Raw genomic sequence first — 18,430 nt, 5'->3', positions numbered from 1 at the left:
GAAGTCATCTCTCTGAAGTTATTTCCCCTCATTTCCCCAAATCTAAACAAGAGCAAATAAAACTTAAAATGGCTGCAGTCTTGGATATGTAACATCTTATTCACAATTTAACAGTGCCATCCTACACATGTCTATTTGGAAAAATCGTCCTGTTGAGTTCAATCGGACTTATTTCCAGGAGTTTGTGCACAGGGCTGCAGCCTAAGCTGCTTTGGGAACTCCTAGAGCAGAAAGGCAGGCTAGAGATGAGGTATAAACAATTGCCATTTTTCTTTATTCCCAACAGAGTTCATTTAAAATGTGGTGGAAAGAAAGGGGTGGTGGTTCTTGTACGGCTTTCCAGGTAGCATAAACATATCCAAAAAAATGTCACACTGGAAACAAATTATTCTCAAAGATCATTTATTTATAGAAGAAAGGAGGAACAATCCACCCTGATCCCAAAGAATAGGGTGATTTCTGTGCTGCCCATGCTTCCCATCTGACCTATGGTTTTTAAATATCATTAATACGCAAAGTGTTCCAGCAAAGAGTTGTCACAATCAAAAACATCACCCGTTCTGAGTGTGAGGAGAACTTCCCAAGGAGACAGCTTCTTCCTGACATTTTGCAAGAGACACTTCAGAGCTGTCCTCCACCAAAACCTTTCATTTTACCTTCTCTCGGCATCCATTTGATACATTCAATGACAGTTTTAGTCTCAGCCACATGTGCCTGCTTCAGAATTACTTCAAGCGAGCCAGCACAAACTCGCTGAACAGTTCTGCCAGGCCCGCAGCCTTGAATTCATTTTGCAGCTCACCCAGCGTTGAGTACTCTTTGACTTCAAATGCCTGAAACCTATGTTGTACAAGAAAGACTTCATGAATATGCCTGCTTCCGTGTCAGAATGTAATTATCAATTCAAAGCTGCTTTTCTAGCCGAAACAGTGCTAAATTATACCTTCTGTGTGCTGCCTGGGCTTTTGTTTCTGAAAGAACGCTAATCATTTTCTCTTTACACTTCTTTCCGCTCGAATCCACATCCACCTTGCTGGTTTTCTGAAGAAGAAGATATTCCTAAATCACACACACACAAAAAAACACCACACAACATCAGAACATGAAACGTCAACTGTAAGAGCCTGTTGATTAAACTTTATTGCTGAAAAATAAAAATAAAAAGGGGAGGGAGTTCGTCCTTAGCATTGCCCTGATCAAAATCTCAAGGTTCTTAGGACTTAAGGTAGAAAGACCAGGTGAAGTCTGAAGTTGCAAGACCAGTGTTACACTTGTGTTTCCATGTAAAGCATGGAAAATATACACCCATGATGGGATACATGAGGGAACGCTGGTGACATGCTTCAGTTGTGTTGGCCAATTATTATTATTATTAGATGCACCAAATCTTCCAGTGTTCTTAACTGGAGCTACCCACCAACTTCTTAAAACCATCAGGGATGTAATTAGCGCTACTTTGGATAACAACCCACTGTTGGTATTATTTTAGTTTGCTGTTTTAGTGTTTCATATTCTGCACTTACGATCTTCATAACTTACAAAGCAACCTGTGACCATTTGGTAAACGGTGGTATAGAAATCCCTAAACGAATAAGACATATAGGAAGTTACATTTTGAAAGAGCAAACATTTATAGGTAGTCTACAGGGTCATTTGACCTTCCTACCTCTATGGTTATGTTACATGTACTTATCCCTTTCTTTAAAAAAATCCTAGTTATGTCTAGGTTTGCAGTTGGCTTATCCTGATCCAAATTATGTAATTTATCTTAGAAAACAGGCTTCCACTGCAATTCTGCTACACTGACTATGAAGAAATTTGTTGCAGGAAGACAAAACACCATATTCTCCATAGTGCAGCCATAATCATATGCATTAGTCTCTAAGGGATGTGGAAGTGCAATGGTCACTATTTACCAGAAGTCTGTTTGGTTAGCATTTGGTTCCATCTGTTCCTAGAATAGGAATAGGCCACAGTAGGTCTCAGACTCCCACCAGCTTCCTGTCTGAAAACCAGCTTTTTTCCTCCCAAGCAAAGATCCTGTGCAAATTGCCAAAGAAGTTCAGAACAAAGTTTTCCCAACATGGACTTCAGCAGATTTCTTCCATGTGTGAGGAAAATGCAGGCAAATGCCAGCCAAGATACAGCTCTTGGCTAACCCAGTGTTGCTGTTTCCTCTGGAGAAATGAGGATTAAAAGATCCCTTTGCCCGGGGGGGGGGGGGATCAATGGGTGGAGCTAATATTGCTGGCTCTTCTTCAATTCAGAAATAAGCTCCCTGTTGAAGTTAGCGGCTGACCAGACCCTCTTAACCCAATGCTAAATCTTGTTATAAATCAGGGTTTCCCAAACTTGAGTTTCCAGATAGTTGTGGACTACAATTCCCATTATCCCTGACGACTGGTCCTGCTAGCTATGGATGATGGGAGTTGTAGTCCAAAAACAGCGGGAGACACAAGTTCGGGAAACCCTGCTCTAAATACAAAGGGCATGCGGGGTGGACATGGGGCGGGACACAGAGCTTAAACTTTAAAAAGACACTGCTGTTAATAAAACAACCAGTTTCACAAAAAGCCTAACAAACATACAAAAAACAACAACCTGACTGTATTTGAACTGACATAGTTCTCTGAGCTATCAGCAACCGAACCGGCAAATCAGAGCAATGTCTGCACCTTAATGCTCGCTCTGTCTCCTTGAAGAAGAATCAAAATAATCTTGCCCATGAACATCAGTCTTCCAGTCAGCTTTAGATCTGCACACCATTTTTCTACTGTTTTGACATATTTTCCCTTCGCTCTCATATGATCTAAACGCAGAAGGGCAATCCAGACACCATCCTCCTCAGGTCCGTCTGTTGACAGAGTACTTTCCCCGCTGCAGACTGAAGTTTCAGCTTGCTCGACAGCATCCTTAAGATTCTGCTGTATCCAGAGAATCAGCTCGTGTACCATGGGCTGTGAAAAATGCCTCCTTGCTTCCTCGAGTAATCTCCCTTTCACGGCTGCACACTGCGTCCTTGTAAGCTGCTCAGAGCTAACAGAGATATTCGGCAGGCTTGATGGGTAACCAATTGGCAAATGAAACAACAGCTTCAACAATATATCTGTGCCCAAAGGTCCTTTTGCGCTGGTCTGAATCCTAAACGTGATTCCTTCCGTCTCTGAAAAAGCATCCAAAAGCAATGATCAACTGAGAGTCAACTAACATATTTGCAACAGTTGTTTGTTCGTTCGTTCTTACCCTCAGAAAAAAGCTTTATTTACTCTCGGGGGGGGGGACACCTGAATGATCTATTAATATTTCATAAAACTATAAAATGTCTGGTGTGAGATTATTTTTGTACTGTGGAGGGATAAAGGTAAAGGGACCCCTGACCATTAGGTCCAGTCGTGGCCGACTCTGGGGTTGCGGCGCTCATCTCGCTTTATTGGCCAAGGGAGCCGGCGTACAGCTTCCGGGTCATGTGGCCAGCATGACTAAGCCACTTCTGGCGAACCAGAGCAGCGCACAGAAACGCTGTTTACCTTCCCGCCGGAGCGGTACCTATTTATCTACTTGCACTTTGACGTGCTTTTGAACTGCTAGATTGGCAGGAGCAGGGACCGAGCAACGGGAGCTCACCCCATCGCGGGGATTCGAACCGCTGACCTTCTGATCAGCAAGTCCTAGGCTCTGTGGTTTAACCCACAGCGCCACCAAGTACAAAATCCACACATCAAATGTGAAGTGTACCATGCAGAGCAGAGGTGGATAACCTGCTTCTGCCTGAGGGTCATATTCATTTGTGGGCAACTTTGTACAGCTAAAGTAGATGTGGTCAGATGACACTAGAATAATCCCAGTTCGTGAATATATAATCCCAGTTCATTAACACAGTCCAACCAGGAAATATCACCAACGGAAATATCAGGGCCAGTTAGCGGTACAGCCTGAGAGCGAAGGATTTGGGTAGAAGCCTGAGGGCCAGGTGAAATGGCCTGGAGGGCCACATCTAGATCCTGGGCCTGAGGTTTACCACCCTTGATGCAGTGGCTAAAATACTAAGATTGTAATCCAGTATCTACTTACCTGGGAGTAACCCATATTAAATCAATAGGATTTACTTCTTCATTTCCATTACTTATTTTATTTATTAGACTGACAATACCGCCCTTCATCATAAGATTTTAGGGTTCACAGGATAAAAATACAAGGTAAAGGCACAAATAGATAGTTAAAGCAAAAACAACAAAACAAGTATAAGATTGCACACTGAGCTGTTTTTGAGAAACTAAGATAATTGCATCCACCATGAATATGTTGGGTGGTGTAACCTGGGAGAGCAGGATTCAAACCCCCACTTGGCTATGAAGTTCACTGAGTGACCTTGGGCCAAACGCTGTCTCTAACATGGGGAAGGGAGAACCATGAGTATCGCCTTCAGCTCCTTGCAGGAAAAGATGATATATAAATGTAACAAATACAACAAATATTTATTAGCATGGTTTCCCAACCTGAAATATGCTGAAGGTACAAGTTATAAGTTATGTAAATAAAACATTAAGTGAAGCATTTTGGACATTCAAAAACGAATATATAAATGGCAAAGCATTGTGGCATGTTGTTATGTGAATTACGAACTGGATAGGCTACTTCCCAAAAGAGGCGAAGGAAAATCAGTAATCAGGCCAAGCCTATCATTTTCAAGTCACACTGGAGAGTGCTCAAAACAACTTTAAGAAAGGAAAGGAAAAAAAGAGTGTCTAAATGATATTACGCTTACTAAGGTTCCTGAATTCTACCTCTGTCCTTTGTGCTTAACAGGGAAGTCATACAGCCAATTGTTACCCTAAGCATTTTAGTTTAGGGATTAAAGAAGAGATGAACGCTTTAACACACCTGTAAGAATTTAATCCAGGACCTGAATTCATAGCAATAGATCTTGAATGGAAAGCAATGTTGAAGGGCCTGTTTAAGTGTTAGTGAAATTCAATATAAGTCTTGGGAATACAAATATGGATCCCATCTAATCAAGAATTATTAGTTAAGATAAACCAGGACTCTTTGAGGGTGAACTAGCAAGACTTTGATTTTTTTTAATCATGCAAGGAAAGTCATGTTGCTTAAGCATCAAACTATTTACAGCAAATAGACCCTTAGACACAGATAGGGCAGGACGGTGCAGAGAAAGAAGGATTAATATCCCCAACTTCTTATGTTGGGGGATTTAACCCCCCTATATCTAGATCACTGTTGCCTGAAGTTTGCTTGCTGCAAAACAAAAAAAGGATAGTAAGAGGGCAATTTGAAGTGCATGCTTAACATTAACTGGCAGTTTGAGCAAAAATGATGGCTTTACAGTAACGTTTAATTTTTGCTTTAAACGTTGTCAAATGCTGCACAATTCTTGTTAATGCTTCAGAAAGGGGGAAAGTTCACAAGTCTTTGGCAAGATAAAACCCAGTCCCACAGAAGAAGAAAAACTTACAGCTAATGTTCAGACATTACAGGAAGACAGATGTTAAGTTGTGGGTGAACATATCAGACAACACAGAGATTCTTCAAGCAGCTCTTCTTTATTCAGATGCCAGAACAGAACTGAACTGAAGGGCTCAGTCAGCCTGCTTATATAGAGCTCCAGAACAATGTAACTGTTGCAACTTTCTAAAACTATCCAATCACTGAACGTCACTTTTGATCCTTCATTTGCATACAAACTATCCAATCACTGAACGTCACTTTCGATCCTTCATTTGCATAACTATCTACAGTATCCCCCTGCTGGCCCAGTGTGAGAACTTCAGTACATAACAACAGATTTTCAGGAGACAATGAAAAATCAATTAAGACGACTCTCAATTAGAAGATTGTAAGGTTTGGTTTGATGGAGAATTATCTGATATTATATTTATATAAGAGCCAGTTTCCAGCCATGAAACAGAACCAAGGGTAGGCAAATGGCAAACACTGGCTGACTGTTTATGAGCTGTGGATTTGGAACAGGAGTGAAATAAAACATATCTCCTAAATAGTCGCCTGCTTCAAGAGGGTGAGGTGTTTTCCCCCTTTGGGGGTGTCCCCAATTTTCTCCCTCAGAAGCCAGTCGTTTGGTATGGGGGTTTAGGGAATGAATTTTTGCCTTTGCAAAGTAAAAGGTAAAGGTAAAGGTACCCCTGCCCATACGGGCCAGTCATGTCCGACTCTAGAGTTGTGCGCCCATCTCACTTAAGAGGCCGGGGGCCAGCGCTGTCCAGAGACACTTCCGGGTCACGTGGCCAGCGTGACGAAGCTGCTCTAACCGGCCTGGATGCTGGCGAAAATAAACGAAGATAAAGTTTCTAATATCCAGAGAGAGAGAGTGTGGCAGAGACAGATACCCCTTGGGGGAGTCATCAAATGAAACTGACTAACTGGCAAGAGATTCAAGCCAGAACAAATTTCTTCACAAACACCCATAATCAGCTTATGGAACTGACTGCTACCAAATGGGAATGGCTTTAAGCCTAGCCCCACAAATTTGTCTTTCAATGGCTATTAGAAGATTGTGAGGGGTTTTTTTAAAAAAGGTAATGATAATGATGGTGTAAATTATTTTGCATTGGTGGTTTTCATTATATTGTGCATCACTCTGGTTTCCCAACTGGGAAGTAGAGCAGCATATTTAAAAAAAACCAAAATAAAATAAATGAATAATACTGTTGAGAGACAGGGTACCCCTAAATGAATACCAGTTGCTATGGGTACAAATATACTACAAGGAAGCACTGTTGACTTCATGACTTACGGTATTTGTGGACCTTTCTGAACCATCTGACTGGACTAGATGGAGTCTGGATATGATCTAGCACAGTTCTTCTTAGAGAATCATAGAGTTGGAAGGGACCACGAGGGTCATCTAGTCCAACCCCCTCCAATGCAGGAATCTTTTGCCCAACGGGGGGCTCGAACCCAGGACTCTGAGAGTCAAAGTCTCATGTTCTACTGACTGAGCTATCCCAGCTAAGTTATGTCTTTAGAGTTCACAGTAACCTTTATAGGAGACCCCTGCAATTTATGAACCTTTGCTTTACACGTACCACACTTGTCATAACAACAGGCATTTTGGCAGCACAGAATAAGGTCAGAGAGATCCCAGACCACAAGATCCCAGACTATCCACTGAAACCCTAGTTATGCACAAAACCTGCTTGAAAATACGTAACTTCCAAGCCAACAGAAACGACCGACCTGCAAGCAGTTCTTCAAAGTACCATAATTCTTTCTTCTATCTTAAGTGTATATGGTACTGTATGACTAAAACTGTGAGCCAGGAAGCTCCCGGTTGAAATCTTCCCTCAGCCATAGCCACTAAACTGGCAACGCTCCCATTACAGCCCTATTTTCTAGAGAGCTGCTGAAAGAATTACTGCAACACGAAAGGCTTTGAACACTCGGAACGTGCTATAAAAATGCTGAGTTTCATTATTGTCATCAGACTAATCGCATGAATCAAAGGCAATGGAAAAAAGGAGAAGAACGGCACATGGGTTTTTTTGTACTGTGCTGTTTTCCAACAGTAATGCAGCCAGCGTGAAACAATAGCAACGCTTTTGCTAAATTAAGAGGGGACAAGGATCTCATCTGCTTCTACTAAAACAGAAAAAAGTTAGGGTGTAAGATGAAAGGTGCTCTTTTTTCAGATCTTCACTACATCGTTTCTTTGATGTGTTCCAACCACTTCACCCCATTCCTTCAAAAAGTTGCTAAAATGTCAACTTGATTCATTCTGAAGGGGTTGGGAGAGACAGATCTGAAAGACGCCGCGAAGCAGTCCCAAGTTTCAGATGAGTTCTTTTGAAGTGGCTTGTCTCTTCCCTACCTCCCAAGATCTACCTCGGCTTCATGGGATGGGCAATGGAGCTATGTCTGATTCCTGCCTCCCGCCCCTTCCTCACGGCTGACACGGCTTCGCAAGCTTCAGTGCCCTCTGCCAAACAACAGACGAAGACGGTTTAGTGAGTGACATGAGCTGAAATGGTTCAGACAACCCTGAGCACTATGAACAGCATGCCGAGAAATGGAGTCTCCTTCTCAGTAGACTGTGTTGCCCTAAGAGGAAGACATTACACCTCTCTTCCATGGGCACTTTCAAGGAAACAAGAGGGACACAGGCACTGACTGACAGGCAAATACAGAAAAGCCAACCACAGAGCAGCATCAGGAAGGGGAAACAGCTTGGAGAGACTTTTGTTGTTGTTGTTGTTTAGTGGTTTAGTTGTGTCCGATTCTTCATGAGCCCATGGACCAGAGCACACCAGGCACTCCTGTCTTCCACTGCCTCCCACAGTTTGGTCAAACTCATGCTGGTAGCTTCGAGAACACTGTCCAACCATCTCGTCCTCTGTTGTCCTCTTCTCCTTGTGCCCTCCATCTTTCCCAACATCAGGGTCTTTTCCAGGGACTCTTCTCTTCTCATGAGGTGGCCAAAGTATTGGAGTCTCAGCTTCAGGATCTGTCCTTCCAGTGAGCACTCAGGGCTGATTTCCTTCAGAATGGATCGGTTTGATCTTGGAGAGACTACCATTGTCTAAATCATGAGGCCTCAAGGTCTCATGATCTGGACTGCTGTCAAGAGATTTCCCAACCCTGGCCTACAGCATATCAAACTGCAACCCTAGTCTTCTGTTTCACTTGCTGACGCCATTTTCCAACCCCATGCAGCCACTGGGAGATGTCAGCGCCTCCCCCCATGGCCACACAGAGTGCCGGGCACATCATGTGAGGAGAAAAAAACTTAAAACACGTTGCAGAGTTCCCCCCAAAAAAGACCAGAGGTAATTGTATTTCACCCAGCAGAGCTTTACTGCTGTTGAAGGCAAATGAGCATAATGGTCACAAATCCAATACATTCAGGATAGGCACAGTCCATAAGCAATCTAGTTGCAGCAGACTTAACTTAAACTTACTTATAACTTATAATAAGACTGAACCTTAACACTATAGCATACAGAACAGAACACCACACCAGAACAAAGTGACAGAAAGAGAAAGTGTGAAACCCAGGCTCCTCCTGGCCTGACTGTTATAGTCAGCATGACCTTGACAGAAAGGATAACAGAACCAGTTTAAACCAGCTGTACTCAGCTTCCCAGAAGGAATAACCCAAACATCAGAAACCTTCTGCCTGCTTCTTTCACATAGAAAGAAACCCTCCAGAACATTCTTGAACTAAGTAGAATAGGAAATATCTCCACTCATCAGATCAATACTTTCTGTACTAAGAAATACAAACTGACAGGGCATCCCCCATTTGAACAGACCAGTTTCAAGTTGGCTAGGGGAAGGCATGGCAGCAGCAGCGGACCTGACTGACCCAGGTTCCAGGTAAGGTCCACCTATTTCTTATATAAAGAGGCCATGCCTGAGCCATCCATTTGGGTTTGGCATTGGATCCTTCGCCCTGAGAATCAGATTTGGTCCTGCCCGAAAGAGAGCGGGTCAATCCACATGGAATACTCACTGAAGCACAGAATTGTAGAGCTGCTGTATTGGAAGCCAGGGAAGGATATTTTTTTCCTGCAGACAAATTGGGCCAGTTGGGAGGTTTTTGCCAGCAATCATAACTTGATGGTGGATAAGGCGTTGGGCTGGATCCTTAGCCTTTTGGGTACCCCGCTAAAGGGGTCTGCGAGGGGGTGTCTCTGTCCAGAAGCCCACACAGGGGCTGTGAGGCTACAGCAACCTTCCAATATGACACTCCTGGTAGGACTGATTCAATGTACGCCAAAATCCAGGGTCGGCCCGGCCAATTAATCCATTAGGAGGAGATGACTTTGTTTTTGTTTTTTCTCTTTGTTTTTTTTTGTTGTTGTTTGTTTCATTTTCTTTCTAGGTATATAAAATTTGTATATAATTTTTGTATACATGTTAGAAATTATATTATAGTAAGTCCTGTAATGTAATATGACAACGTTTACTGATGTAATATAAGAATGTTAACAAATAAATAAAATGCAAATAAATAAAAAAAGGAAGGAGATACATACCCAATGCCTTCGCCAAAGCCTACTTACACCTACAATCAATAAAGCTGAGGCCTATTTTAACCCAATACCAATGTCCTGTATCTTATTATCATCCTTATCCGGCCTGCAATGCAAAACCAGCCGGCCACCTTTGTGCCTCGAGTTTGCTTTGGGGTTATTTTTCTTGCACATTTCAAAATAATACTGACATATCAGGCTGAACATGATAACAGCCCTGACTCAGAAGGGGCGCTGGCAGCTGAAGTTGGCGGATTACAAGAAGTCTCCCTACCTACCTGTAATAGAACCTTCTATTTGCCTGACTCTTTCACAAGAGGCGCTATCTGAAATAGAGCGCAGTAAATTACCATTCTGTTGACATTTATTGTGCTAATAAGTTGGAAACCCAGCACATTCTCACTCATTTCCCCTAGCTGCATGCTTATCATCAGTAAATTTAGTGCTGGCATACTTCAAATTGTTTTCTGTGTTTGGTGTCAGCTAGAAAGGGCTCCCTCTCTACCCCTCCTTTTTTCCCTTTCACTGGCTTTCTGTGTCACCTACTCATTGTGCATTTCTGAGCATTACCTGCAGAAATCCAAATTTTGATGAACAAATATATGTTTTATGGCAAGATAGCTGAGCAAACCATAGAGGAGGACGAGAGAGTGGATTAACAAGTAAATTATGTCGGTCTATCGGCAACACTAATCTTTGAGGCCAGACAAGAAAAAGTAAAGCAGACCTTTGTTAATTAGCTGATTTAAATTCATTCACACATCATTTTCAATAAAACACCTGCTGCATGTTGAGCGGGTCTCTCCTAAGCTTCAGAAAACTCGGATGTTTTTACAGACTGAGTGGAGGGAGAGCACCCCTTCCCACCAACCCCCAAGAAATCTCTACTCTGACCCATTCACGTCCCTTGATTTTAACGCAACCATCTCTAATAACGGGCCTAATTTGTTTTTAGTTGATTAGCATTTCCAAACAGCTGAATATATTTGAAACATCTAGGCAGTGTGCAAAATACAAAATGGAGATAAAAGCAACAATCAAGCAATAGCAAGGTCCAATCTTATGAGTCAGAGAAAACCTAGATAGAAAGTTATGCCTGTTAGCAAACAATTATTAGATGCTCGTGCCGCACTCATTATAGAAGGTCACTAGCAGAGGGACTTAGGAGCGGTGGCGGTTTCACCAGTGATATACTGCTGAGTGATTGCGGTCCGCTCCTCATACCGGTCCTGAGAGATATATTGATATATCACCCAGGCCTAAGTCCTCAGTGATCAGGCATATGGGATTTTTTCCAACCCTAAACATGGGTAAGCAACATTACAGCCGATTTGTATTTTAACAGCAAGCATTTTCATAAATTATTCAATCTAATTTGGATGCTACAAAGATACTCCTGGGATCCACAGCAGCAAAACTAGTTTTGTTTTGCAAAACTGATACATATCTCATACTGGAACATTTTGCAGGACTGGGAGGCACAAAAGATCTCCAGCTTGATGCTGGAAATAAAATGTCTTGCCTGCATTCCCAAAGCATATTATCGTCTAATTTTTATAATCCTCTTTTGACAGTTATGGATTGTGTTTTAAAAATATATATTCTTACCAGACCAAAGATAGGGTTTGACACCTGATTAACAAAACCTTCGCTGATTAATGTGTTAATAAATCAAATGTGCATTTGCTTGCAGCCTATGACAATCGTTTTGAGAAAGACAGCAAGCTTCTCCTGTTCTTTGAGCAGAGATGGCTACACTGTGGCCCAGATCACCTGTCAAAATGGCTCACGAGGAAAGATAAGGAGATAAGGAGGGATAAGGATCTAGCCAGCCAAAGGCAGCTCCCCATCCCCTCTTTAAACCTGGAGAACTTACTCTTGGAAAACAGCACAAATCTCCAGTTTCTACAATTCCCTTTAGCAAGTCAAGCAAATTCTGGCTAGTGTCATTCATTTACTCTTCACAATTTGTTAGATATATATATACGATATATATATATATAATTGTGACAGAAAATTGACACCCATTAGACTCTCTGCTATGTCAAAAGTTAGAAACAGTAAAGATGTGTAACTTTTTTATATCAAAAAATTGACAAGGAGAAAAAAGAAGCCAAACTGGATTTGCTACCATTAATTATAAGAGAGTCTGGGATTAATTATTTAGGGTAACTTTTAGGTATGCATGTAATGCAGAAGCAAGGAAAAATAAACTGTCACAGTGGGCCACATTCAGATGGTGATACAGTGGCTTATTAAGTCAAAATATGAACAACTTCTTTAGAGGGCATATGCAGCCATTTCTTGGTGTAAGTAAACAAACCAGGAAGTCTCTAGTTAACCATAGTTTCTCAAAGTGGATGTAATGGGAAACTATGGTTAATCAGGAGATTCCTGGCTTAACCGCAGTTTCAGTGAAGGGAGGGATGAAAGTGTTCTGAGTGGATTGATCCAATGACCGTTTGAGGCATGATCATCCAAACTGACTCAATATCTCAGAGCAGTGGTTTTCAAATTTTCGATCTCCGGGGATCCCTTCCTTCACATGCGCTTTTCTCCCAAGGAACACTCTGTCTGTTGCAGAGGTTTCTAAGCTCAGTTCATGCAAAGCACAGACCAAGACAGAATGCACCCACCACACTATGGCTGCACACTGGAGACAGAGGTAGCAAAGATGGCCAGCTCTTTTTTAAAGGAAAAGTCTGCCTACCATTACTGATCTCATTCAAAAATGCCTCGTAGGTTTCAGAAGAACGCAACGTCCCCCGGAACACTGTTTGAAAAGCAACAATGCTGCGGGGGGCGGGCAGGGGACGCTGAGTTTTAACAGAGAAATTGCCACACATTTGTAGCACACCGCAGTGGGGGAAGCAGCTGAACTGTTTTTGGAACATACTCAGATGCATATTTAATGTGCATTGGTGATGTTTAGCAGTCCAACAGTAAACTCGTGCAAAGCAGCCTTGGGGTCTTCGGAGGCGACTGGCAGCAGCGGAGAACGTTTGGTTCAGCTTGCCAGCAGGTGTTGACAGAAAAGCAGGGTACAAGGGCAATGCTTACAAGAGAGTTGGGAACAGAATGGGAACACTTTGCATGTTTACAGACATTTGAGCTGGGAGGAGAATAATAAAATAAATAAAACTTACATCATTTTAACTTCCCCCCCCCCCATGCTAAGATTCAAAAAACGCCTGAGAGAAAACATATCCAGTAGGAAATTGGGATTTCCTTCCACCGCCCCCGCTTGACATAAACGGAAGAAGGTATCAGTTGATGGAGAGGGGGGAAAGGATGACAGAGAGGGAAGGGACTCTCAAATATCATCAACAGAGCTGTGTATCCACCGTACATGTAAAGCACATTCCCCGTCTCCTGGCAAAAAAACCAACAATCCTGGGAGTTGTAGTTTAAAGGTGCTGAGAACTGCAGCTCTCAGGATTTTGGGGGGAGGTGTTTTAAATGTATGGTGTGTACACAGCTCAAGTTAGTTAGCTGCTCAGGGCCATTTTTTAATGAGCTCACTCAGTAAGCGCTTGATCTTTCCTGAACACCTGATTGATCCCAGACAATCACCCTTTTGTACAATAAAGTACAGATAAAGGAATGCAAGAGAAGTCTCACGGGTATTTTATTTTGGATGTGGGCATCAGCTTACATCTCACTGCACGCATCTAAGCCAAAATATATCGCCATCAAGCCACTCTCTGTCAATAAAACACACAGGAAGGCAACATCCGCTTGGCTCTGAAAACTGGAGTTCTGGGATCATGTATGTTGCCTACATGAGCAGTCAGACCACTTGCTGCTCCTCTGCAGCTGCTGTCTGTTATTTAAAGGGGTATCTCTGGGAAGGAATAGGAATTTACATGGGGGGAGAGAAAGGCAAGGGAATGTCTCAGCACGTTGCTTAAAATGTTTTTAGAAACACTGCATAACTTGAAGAAAAGGGGCAGCACCTGCACACACATAACACACACAACAAACTTAGTTCTGCCTGTTTTTGAACCTCAGCTTCACATTACATCTTGTTTGTGGGCCTATTCAGGAATGTGGCAGTGAATCAGGGGAAAAAAAAAGTTCTTGCAATGTCTCAGCTGCCCTGGCTGAAATCAAACCACTGATTTTATCCTTTTTAAAAATATATATCTGCTTTTAAAAAAGAAGAACCGTAAGCAAGCAGGAACAAGAGTTACCTAGTGTATCTACTCCTGGATTATTATTATTTTTGCATTGGTGCTTATTTATGCCATTAAAAACCACCATGCACTCAAGAACGTAGGCCCCATAATGCAGTAGCTTGACTTATCGAATTTGGACCTGGGAGACCAGGACTCAAACCCCAACTCAGCCATGAAACTCACAGGATGACCATGGGCCAGGAAGTCTCAAGCTAGCCTGCGTCTCCCACTTGTCGGAAGCTACCATATACTAAGTACCACCAGTGGATCCATTAAGCTCGGTACGGTCTACATCGGCAAGCAGCTGCTCTCCAGGGCTTCAGCCAGGGTTTTCTCTCAATTATGCTCACACCCTTCTCAAATGCAACCCGTTCCCCCTTTATCCATGGCTGCGTACAAAACAGCAGGAAAAATCAGTAACCAGACAATGGTACTCTGCACATGCTTAAAGATACTCTTTAAGGGAAAGCGTAGGGATAAAAACTGATGAAGCAGCCACCACGGGCACATGGACAACAGATTAAGCATTATTATTATTATTATTATTATTATTATTATTATTATCATTTAAAAACTGTGCAACGATTTCAAAGGGGAGGGGAAACTAGGGGGTTGCTGAAAGGCGGAAGTTCATCTTCACTAATGAGAATCAAAAGTAATTCTGATTTTGATGGGCTGATAAAGCTGAAATTCATCTACCGCTTGCTGCTTCTGTGGCCTTCATAGCTTCTTCTCTGGCCTCCAGGAGCCGCACAGAATTTCCCCCTCCTCATTTTTATGGGAACCCCTGCTTTTCAAACGGGTCTTTTTCCCTCCCCCTGGTGTTGTTTTGAAAGCAGGGGTGCTAAATCTGTCGTGATTAGGAGGTTCTCAGCAAAAACTCCCGGTTATGGGTCACTAAGCCAGCGGTGCTAGGATTGGGAAACAGTCACCTGAGACCTCCAGCACTTCGCATTCATCTTCCCCGCAGTAAATCGCGGCAATCGCAGAGAGCTCCTCTAAAGCCAAGTCCGACATGGCAGAGAGACGCGCCGCCCCTTCCGCCCGGATTGGAAACGGGGACGGGCTTGAAAAGGAGTCCCGTGTCCACAAGGGGGCGCTCCGCCTCCTCCGCTCATTAAGGCAAAGGCAAAGGATGCGGCTTCTGCCGCTGACAGCTGATTCGTGGTTACCTCTGGTTGCCTCAATAACCAAGGTTGTGTACTTTGTGGTGAAAAGAAACCCGTTCCTTCGGGACAAAGCACTGTGAATTTAACAATAAGAACAGTCAGAGGCTCTGCATTCCTAAAGTGTGAAGTTTGATTGCTTTCAGAATTGCTTTTTTTAAAACAAAGGACCTTTAAACAGAACTTGTGCATGGGAAACAACATAAACTGAAAGTGTGCAATTTGGAAAATTATGGTTATATGGTCCTTTGTAACTCTTCTCAGGTATCTGAAAGTTTCCTGGCCCGCTGTCGGCACTGAATTCCGTTGAATAGGCAATCTTTAATTCACAGATCAGTAATCTTGAACAATTCCAAGAAATGCTAAAAGTAGTTCAGTCCTAAACATGGCATAGTGGTTAGAGCTCTGCACGTAAAACAGGGCGAGACCCGAGTCCCAATCCTGCTCCCACCTCCATCACAGAGTTCAAACGGTGTGGTGTTGGGGCCCAGTCATCTTGTGTCAGCCGAGCTGCTTGAGCTCCTTTGACAAAAGGCTGGATAAAAAGAAGAGAAATAATGCAGGCGGTAGAGAGAGGGGGGTGAGAGAAATAAAAGGTGGCAACTAAAAAAAAAAGCAACCTGAAATATACTCAGAGGCAAGTGTGGATTTCGTGCTCTTTATTTAGCTCATAGTAGTGAGGAATGCAAGTTTCCCCAAAATATCTGCTTTATATACATTATTTACACAATATTACACAATGGGCCGTACGTGATTGGCTAATTCCTGGATTCTCCTGTAGGCCAATCAGGTTGTGGATTCACTTCCACCTGGAGCTGGATTGGGTGGCTCCTGCAGACCAATTATATTGCTGCATAGTTCTAGGACCAATCAGACTGCTGCATTTGGATCCTATTCAACTCAGTACATAACACAACCCATGGCAAAAATAGACAGCGCAACCCAACCCATGTAGTATTATCATGTGAGGTGGCTCCAAACAATTACCTACAAAAGAAGAAGGATTATATGGGAAGTATCTCAAAAGTCTCCACCAAAAGCCTCTGTCAGCTAAATAGAGACAAGGCTTCCTGTGATGATATTAATAACTAGGAGAGTTTATGGGGAATTAGGTGCTCCAAGATATGCTGCGCCCGTTATTTGTATGTGGGCAGGGTAGGGCCCAGGCTTGTGCCTTATTGGCAAGAGTGTGGGCAGGAGGAAATCAAGGACACACTTTCTGTTTGTACGGCAGTCAGGTTGAAGGCAGCGCAAAACCCTCACGACCACCGCTGCTTTCAGCTAGTGTCATCCTGGAGCATTGTGGGGAAATAAATGGGTGGTTATACACAGCCACCTGCCAGAATAAGCTCACGACCAGGGTCCACTGGCAGAGGAGGGAACCATCAGCAGCACCTTCTTCCAAGGCTCCCTCAAAACGTATAAAGCTGCTGAATTGCAACTCATTACCAAACTTAAAACCATGGAGAGACCTGGTCTGAACAAAGACATTGGATTCTTATCTCATTATACATGACTAAGCCATTTCTCACCTTCTCACCCCTTGCCTTTTCCTGTAAGACCTATTACAGTCGTTAAGAGTCGTCAACAGGCTCATCTCAGCTATCTGCCAATCTCCCATTCCCACCACCCTTCTGAGTAATACCCCTCCCCACCTTCTCACTATATAGAAGGGTCTGGCAACTTCTGTTTCAGTGTTTCTGAAGAAGTGTGCATGCACACGAAAGCTCATACCAAGAACTAACTTAGTTGGTCTTTAAGGTGCTACTGGAAGGAATTTTTTAATTTCAAAACGTATATGTATTTTATTGTGGGTGCTTAAAATGTCGCCTTCATAGTTGCTGTGGCGGGCCATGAGCCCTTAGGGTCAGGTGGGAAATATATCCGAACAAGCATTTTCCAAGGTACCACGGCCGCAGCTGCCCAAGTGAAAGGGTGCTTAACAAAACCACAGTTTCCTTGCTGCTGCTGCTGTGCAAAGATACCGTAATTGCACATAAAGCAGCAGGCCCACAAAAAAATTCACTTACAAATACTAAGACAAAAAAAAACCCCACAATTAAAAACAGCAGTGTGGCCATGTTTCAGCAGTCTACATATTTCATACCTGTAAGTATGAAATATTTACAAACTAATAGGGGAATGAGCGGCAGGTGACAGAAACAGTTGAAGAGAGGCTGTCAAAAGTGCAGCAAAGTATTGTCAGGAAGGCGTCTATGAAAATTAGCTGAAACTTACTGCCTTCTTCTTTTATGACAATCTTTTCCTCCCTTCGCACTCCCCCAGCAACCATCTTCCTTTCTTAACAATGCTTTGTTTAATACATTTTATACATTTAAATAATTTTTTAAAAATAATAAGTCAATGTAAATGTCTTTTAAACTGACACTATCTAAAGTCACTGAGGTCCCCACACACAAGTTCTTGCACTCTGACATTTGGAAGTCATCAAATGAGACAGCATAATGTCAGTTTGATATTTGTCACACTATGCAAATATCCGCTTCATGTCAAAGATCTAAATCCCATCTAAACGTAATACATTCTCTTGTAGTCACAGGCTTGTGAAAATGCTAAATATTTAAATTCAAGATGAATGTCTATTCTTGGCCTTCTGTTGCATTATTACTGTGTAGGAACTCTTTTCTATTTAAAAAAAAATCCAGTTGTGTGGCTCACAAAAAACTAGTATTATTAGCTGTTCTTATTATTAGCATACCAGCTAATTAGTGTGGCCTACCAATTCCTGGTATGCGAACACTTGTAACTTAGCCCTTTGCAGATTTAATTCGCATATAAAAGATATGTGTGGATAAATGGAACTGCCATCAGAATATGGCTTGTTGTAGCCATACTGTTGGGATGTACTGATGCTTAATTGAAAGGGTGCAGTAAACACGCATGTCCCACAGCTAGGGAGGAGAGTATATTTGCACATCCACAGTCGCACTATTCAAGCATAGATTTATATTATATTATCTTTTCCGCTTTCTTCTACAGAAATTTTATCACTTTAAAACTCACCAATGTTGGCAAGGTCTCAGGACCCAAACAGAAACAATATTAATCCCCAGTAGTCAGA

General features: G+C 42.6%; 1 protein-coding gene across 4 annotated transcripts; it reads right to left on the bottom strand.

Annotated features, from left to right (window-relative positions):
* Positions 1–385: 385 nt before the first annotated feature.
* RWDD3 (RWD domain containing 3) lies at positions 386–15,378 on the bottom strand. Of its 4 annotated transcripts, none has more exons than XM_082228000.1 (4): positions 15,115–15,378; positions 2,676–3,163; positions 944–1,041; positions 386–840 (listed from the first exon to the last, which is right to left on the bottom strand). In XM_082228000.1, exons 1-4 carry the CDS (start codon positions 15,197–15,199, stop codon positions 726–728), a joined length of 786 nt encoding a protein of 261 aa, XP_082084126.1. In that variant the 5' UTR covers positions 15,200–15,378; the 3' UTR covers positions 386–725. The 4 variants fall into 4 exon arrangements, with proteins under 4 accessions (XP_082084126.1, XP_082084125.1, XP_082084127.1 ...); XM_082227999.1 differs by having other exon boundaries at positions 944–1,059; positions 15,115–15,365; XM_082228001.1 differs by lacking the exon at positions 15,115–15,378 and adding an exon at positions 14,882–15,022 and having other exon boundaries at positions 944–1,059.
* Positions 15,379–18,430: the final 3,052 nt, after the last annotated feature.

This window comes from Podarcis vaucheri (assembly GCF_965113315.1).
Source record: "Podarcis vaucheri genome assembly, chromosome: 6".
In the NCBI taxonomy this organism is placed as follows: Eukaryota; Metazoa; Chordata; class Lepidosauria; order Squamata; family Lacertidae; genus Podarcis; species Podarcis vaucheri.
The sequence above is the reverse complement of the archived record's forward strand: the minus strand, read 5'-3'. Positions and strand labels throughout refer to the sequence as shown.

Coding starts and splice junctions, on each gene's coding strand:
- RWDD3 (XM_082227999.1), bottom strand. CDS start 15,199: ATGTCGGACTTGGCTTTAGAGGAGCTCTCTGCGATTGCCGCGATTTAC. Junction 3,164..15,114: donor CGAAGTGCTGGAGGTCTCAG/GTGACTGTTTCC, acceptor ATGCTTTTTCAG/AGACGGAAGGAATCACGTTT. Junction 841..943: donor GCCCAGGCAGCACACAGAAG/GTATAATTTAGC, acceptor TGTACAACATAG/GTTTCAGGCATTTGAAGTCA.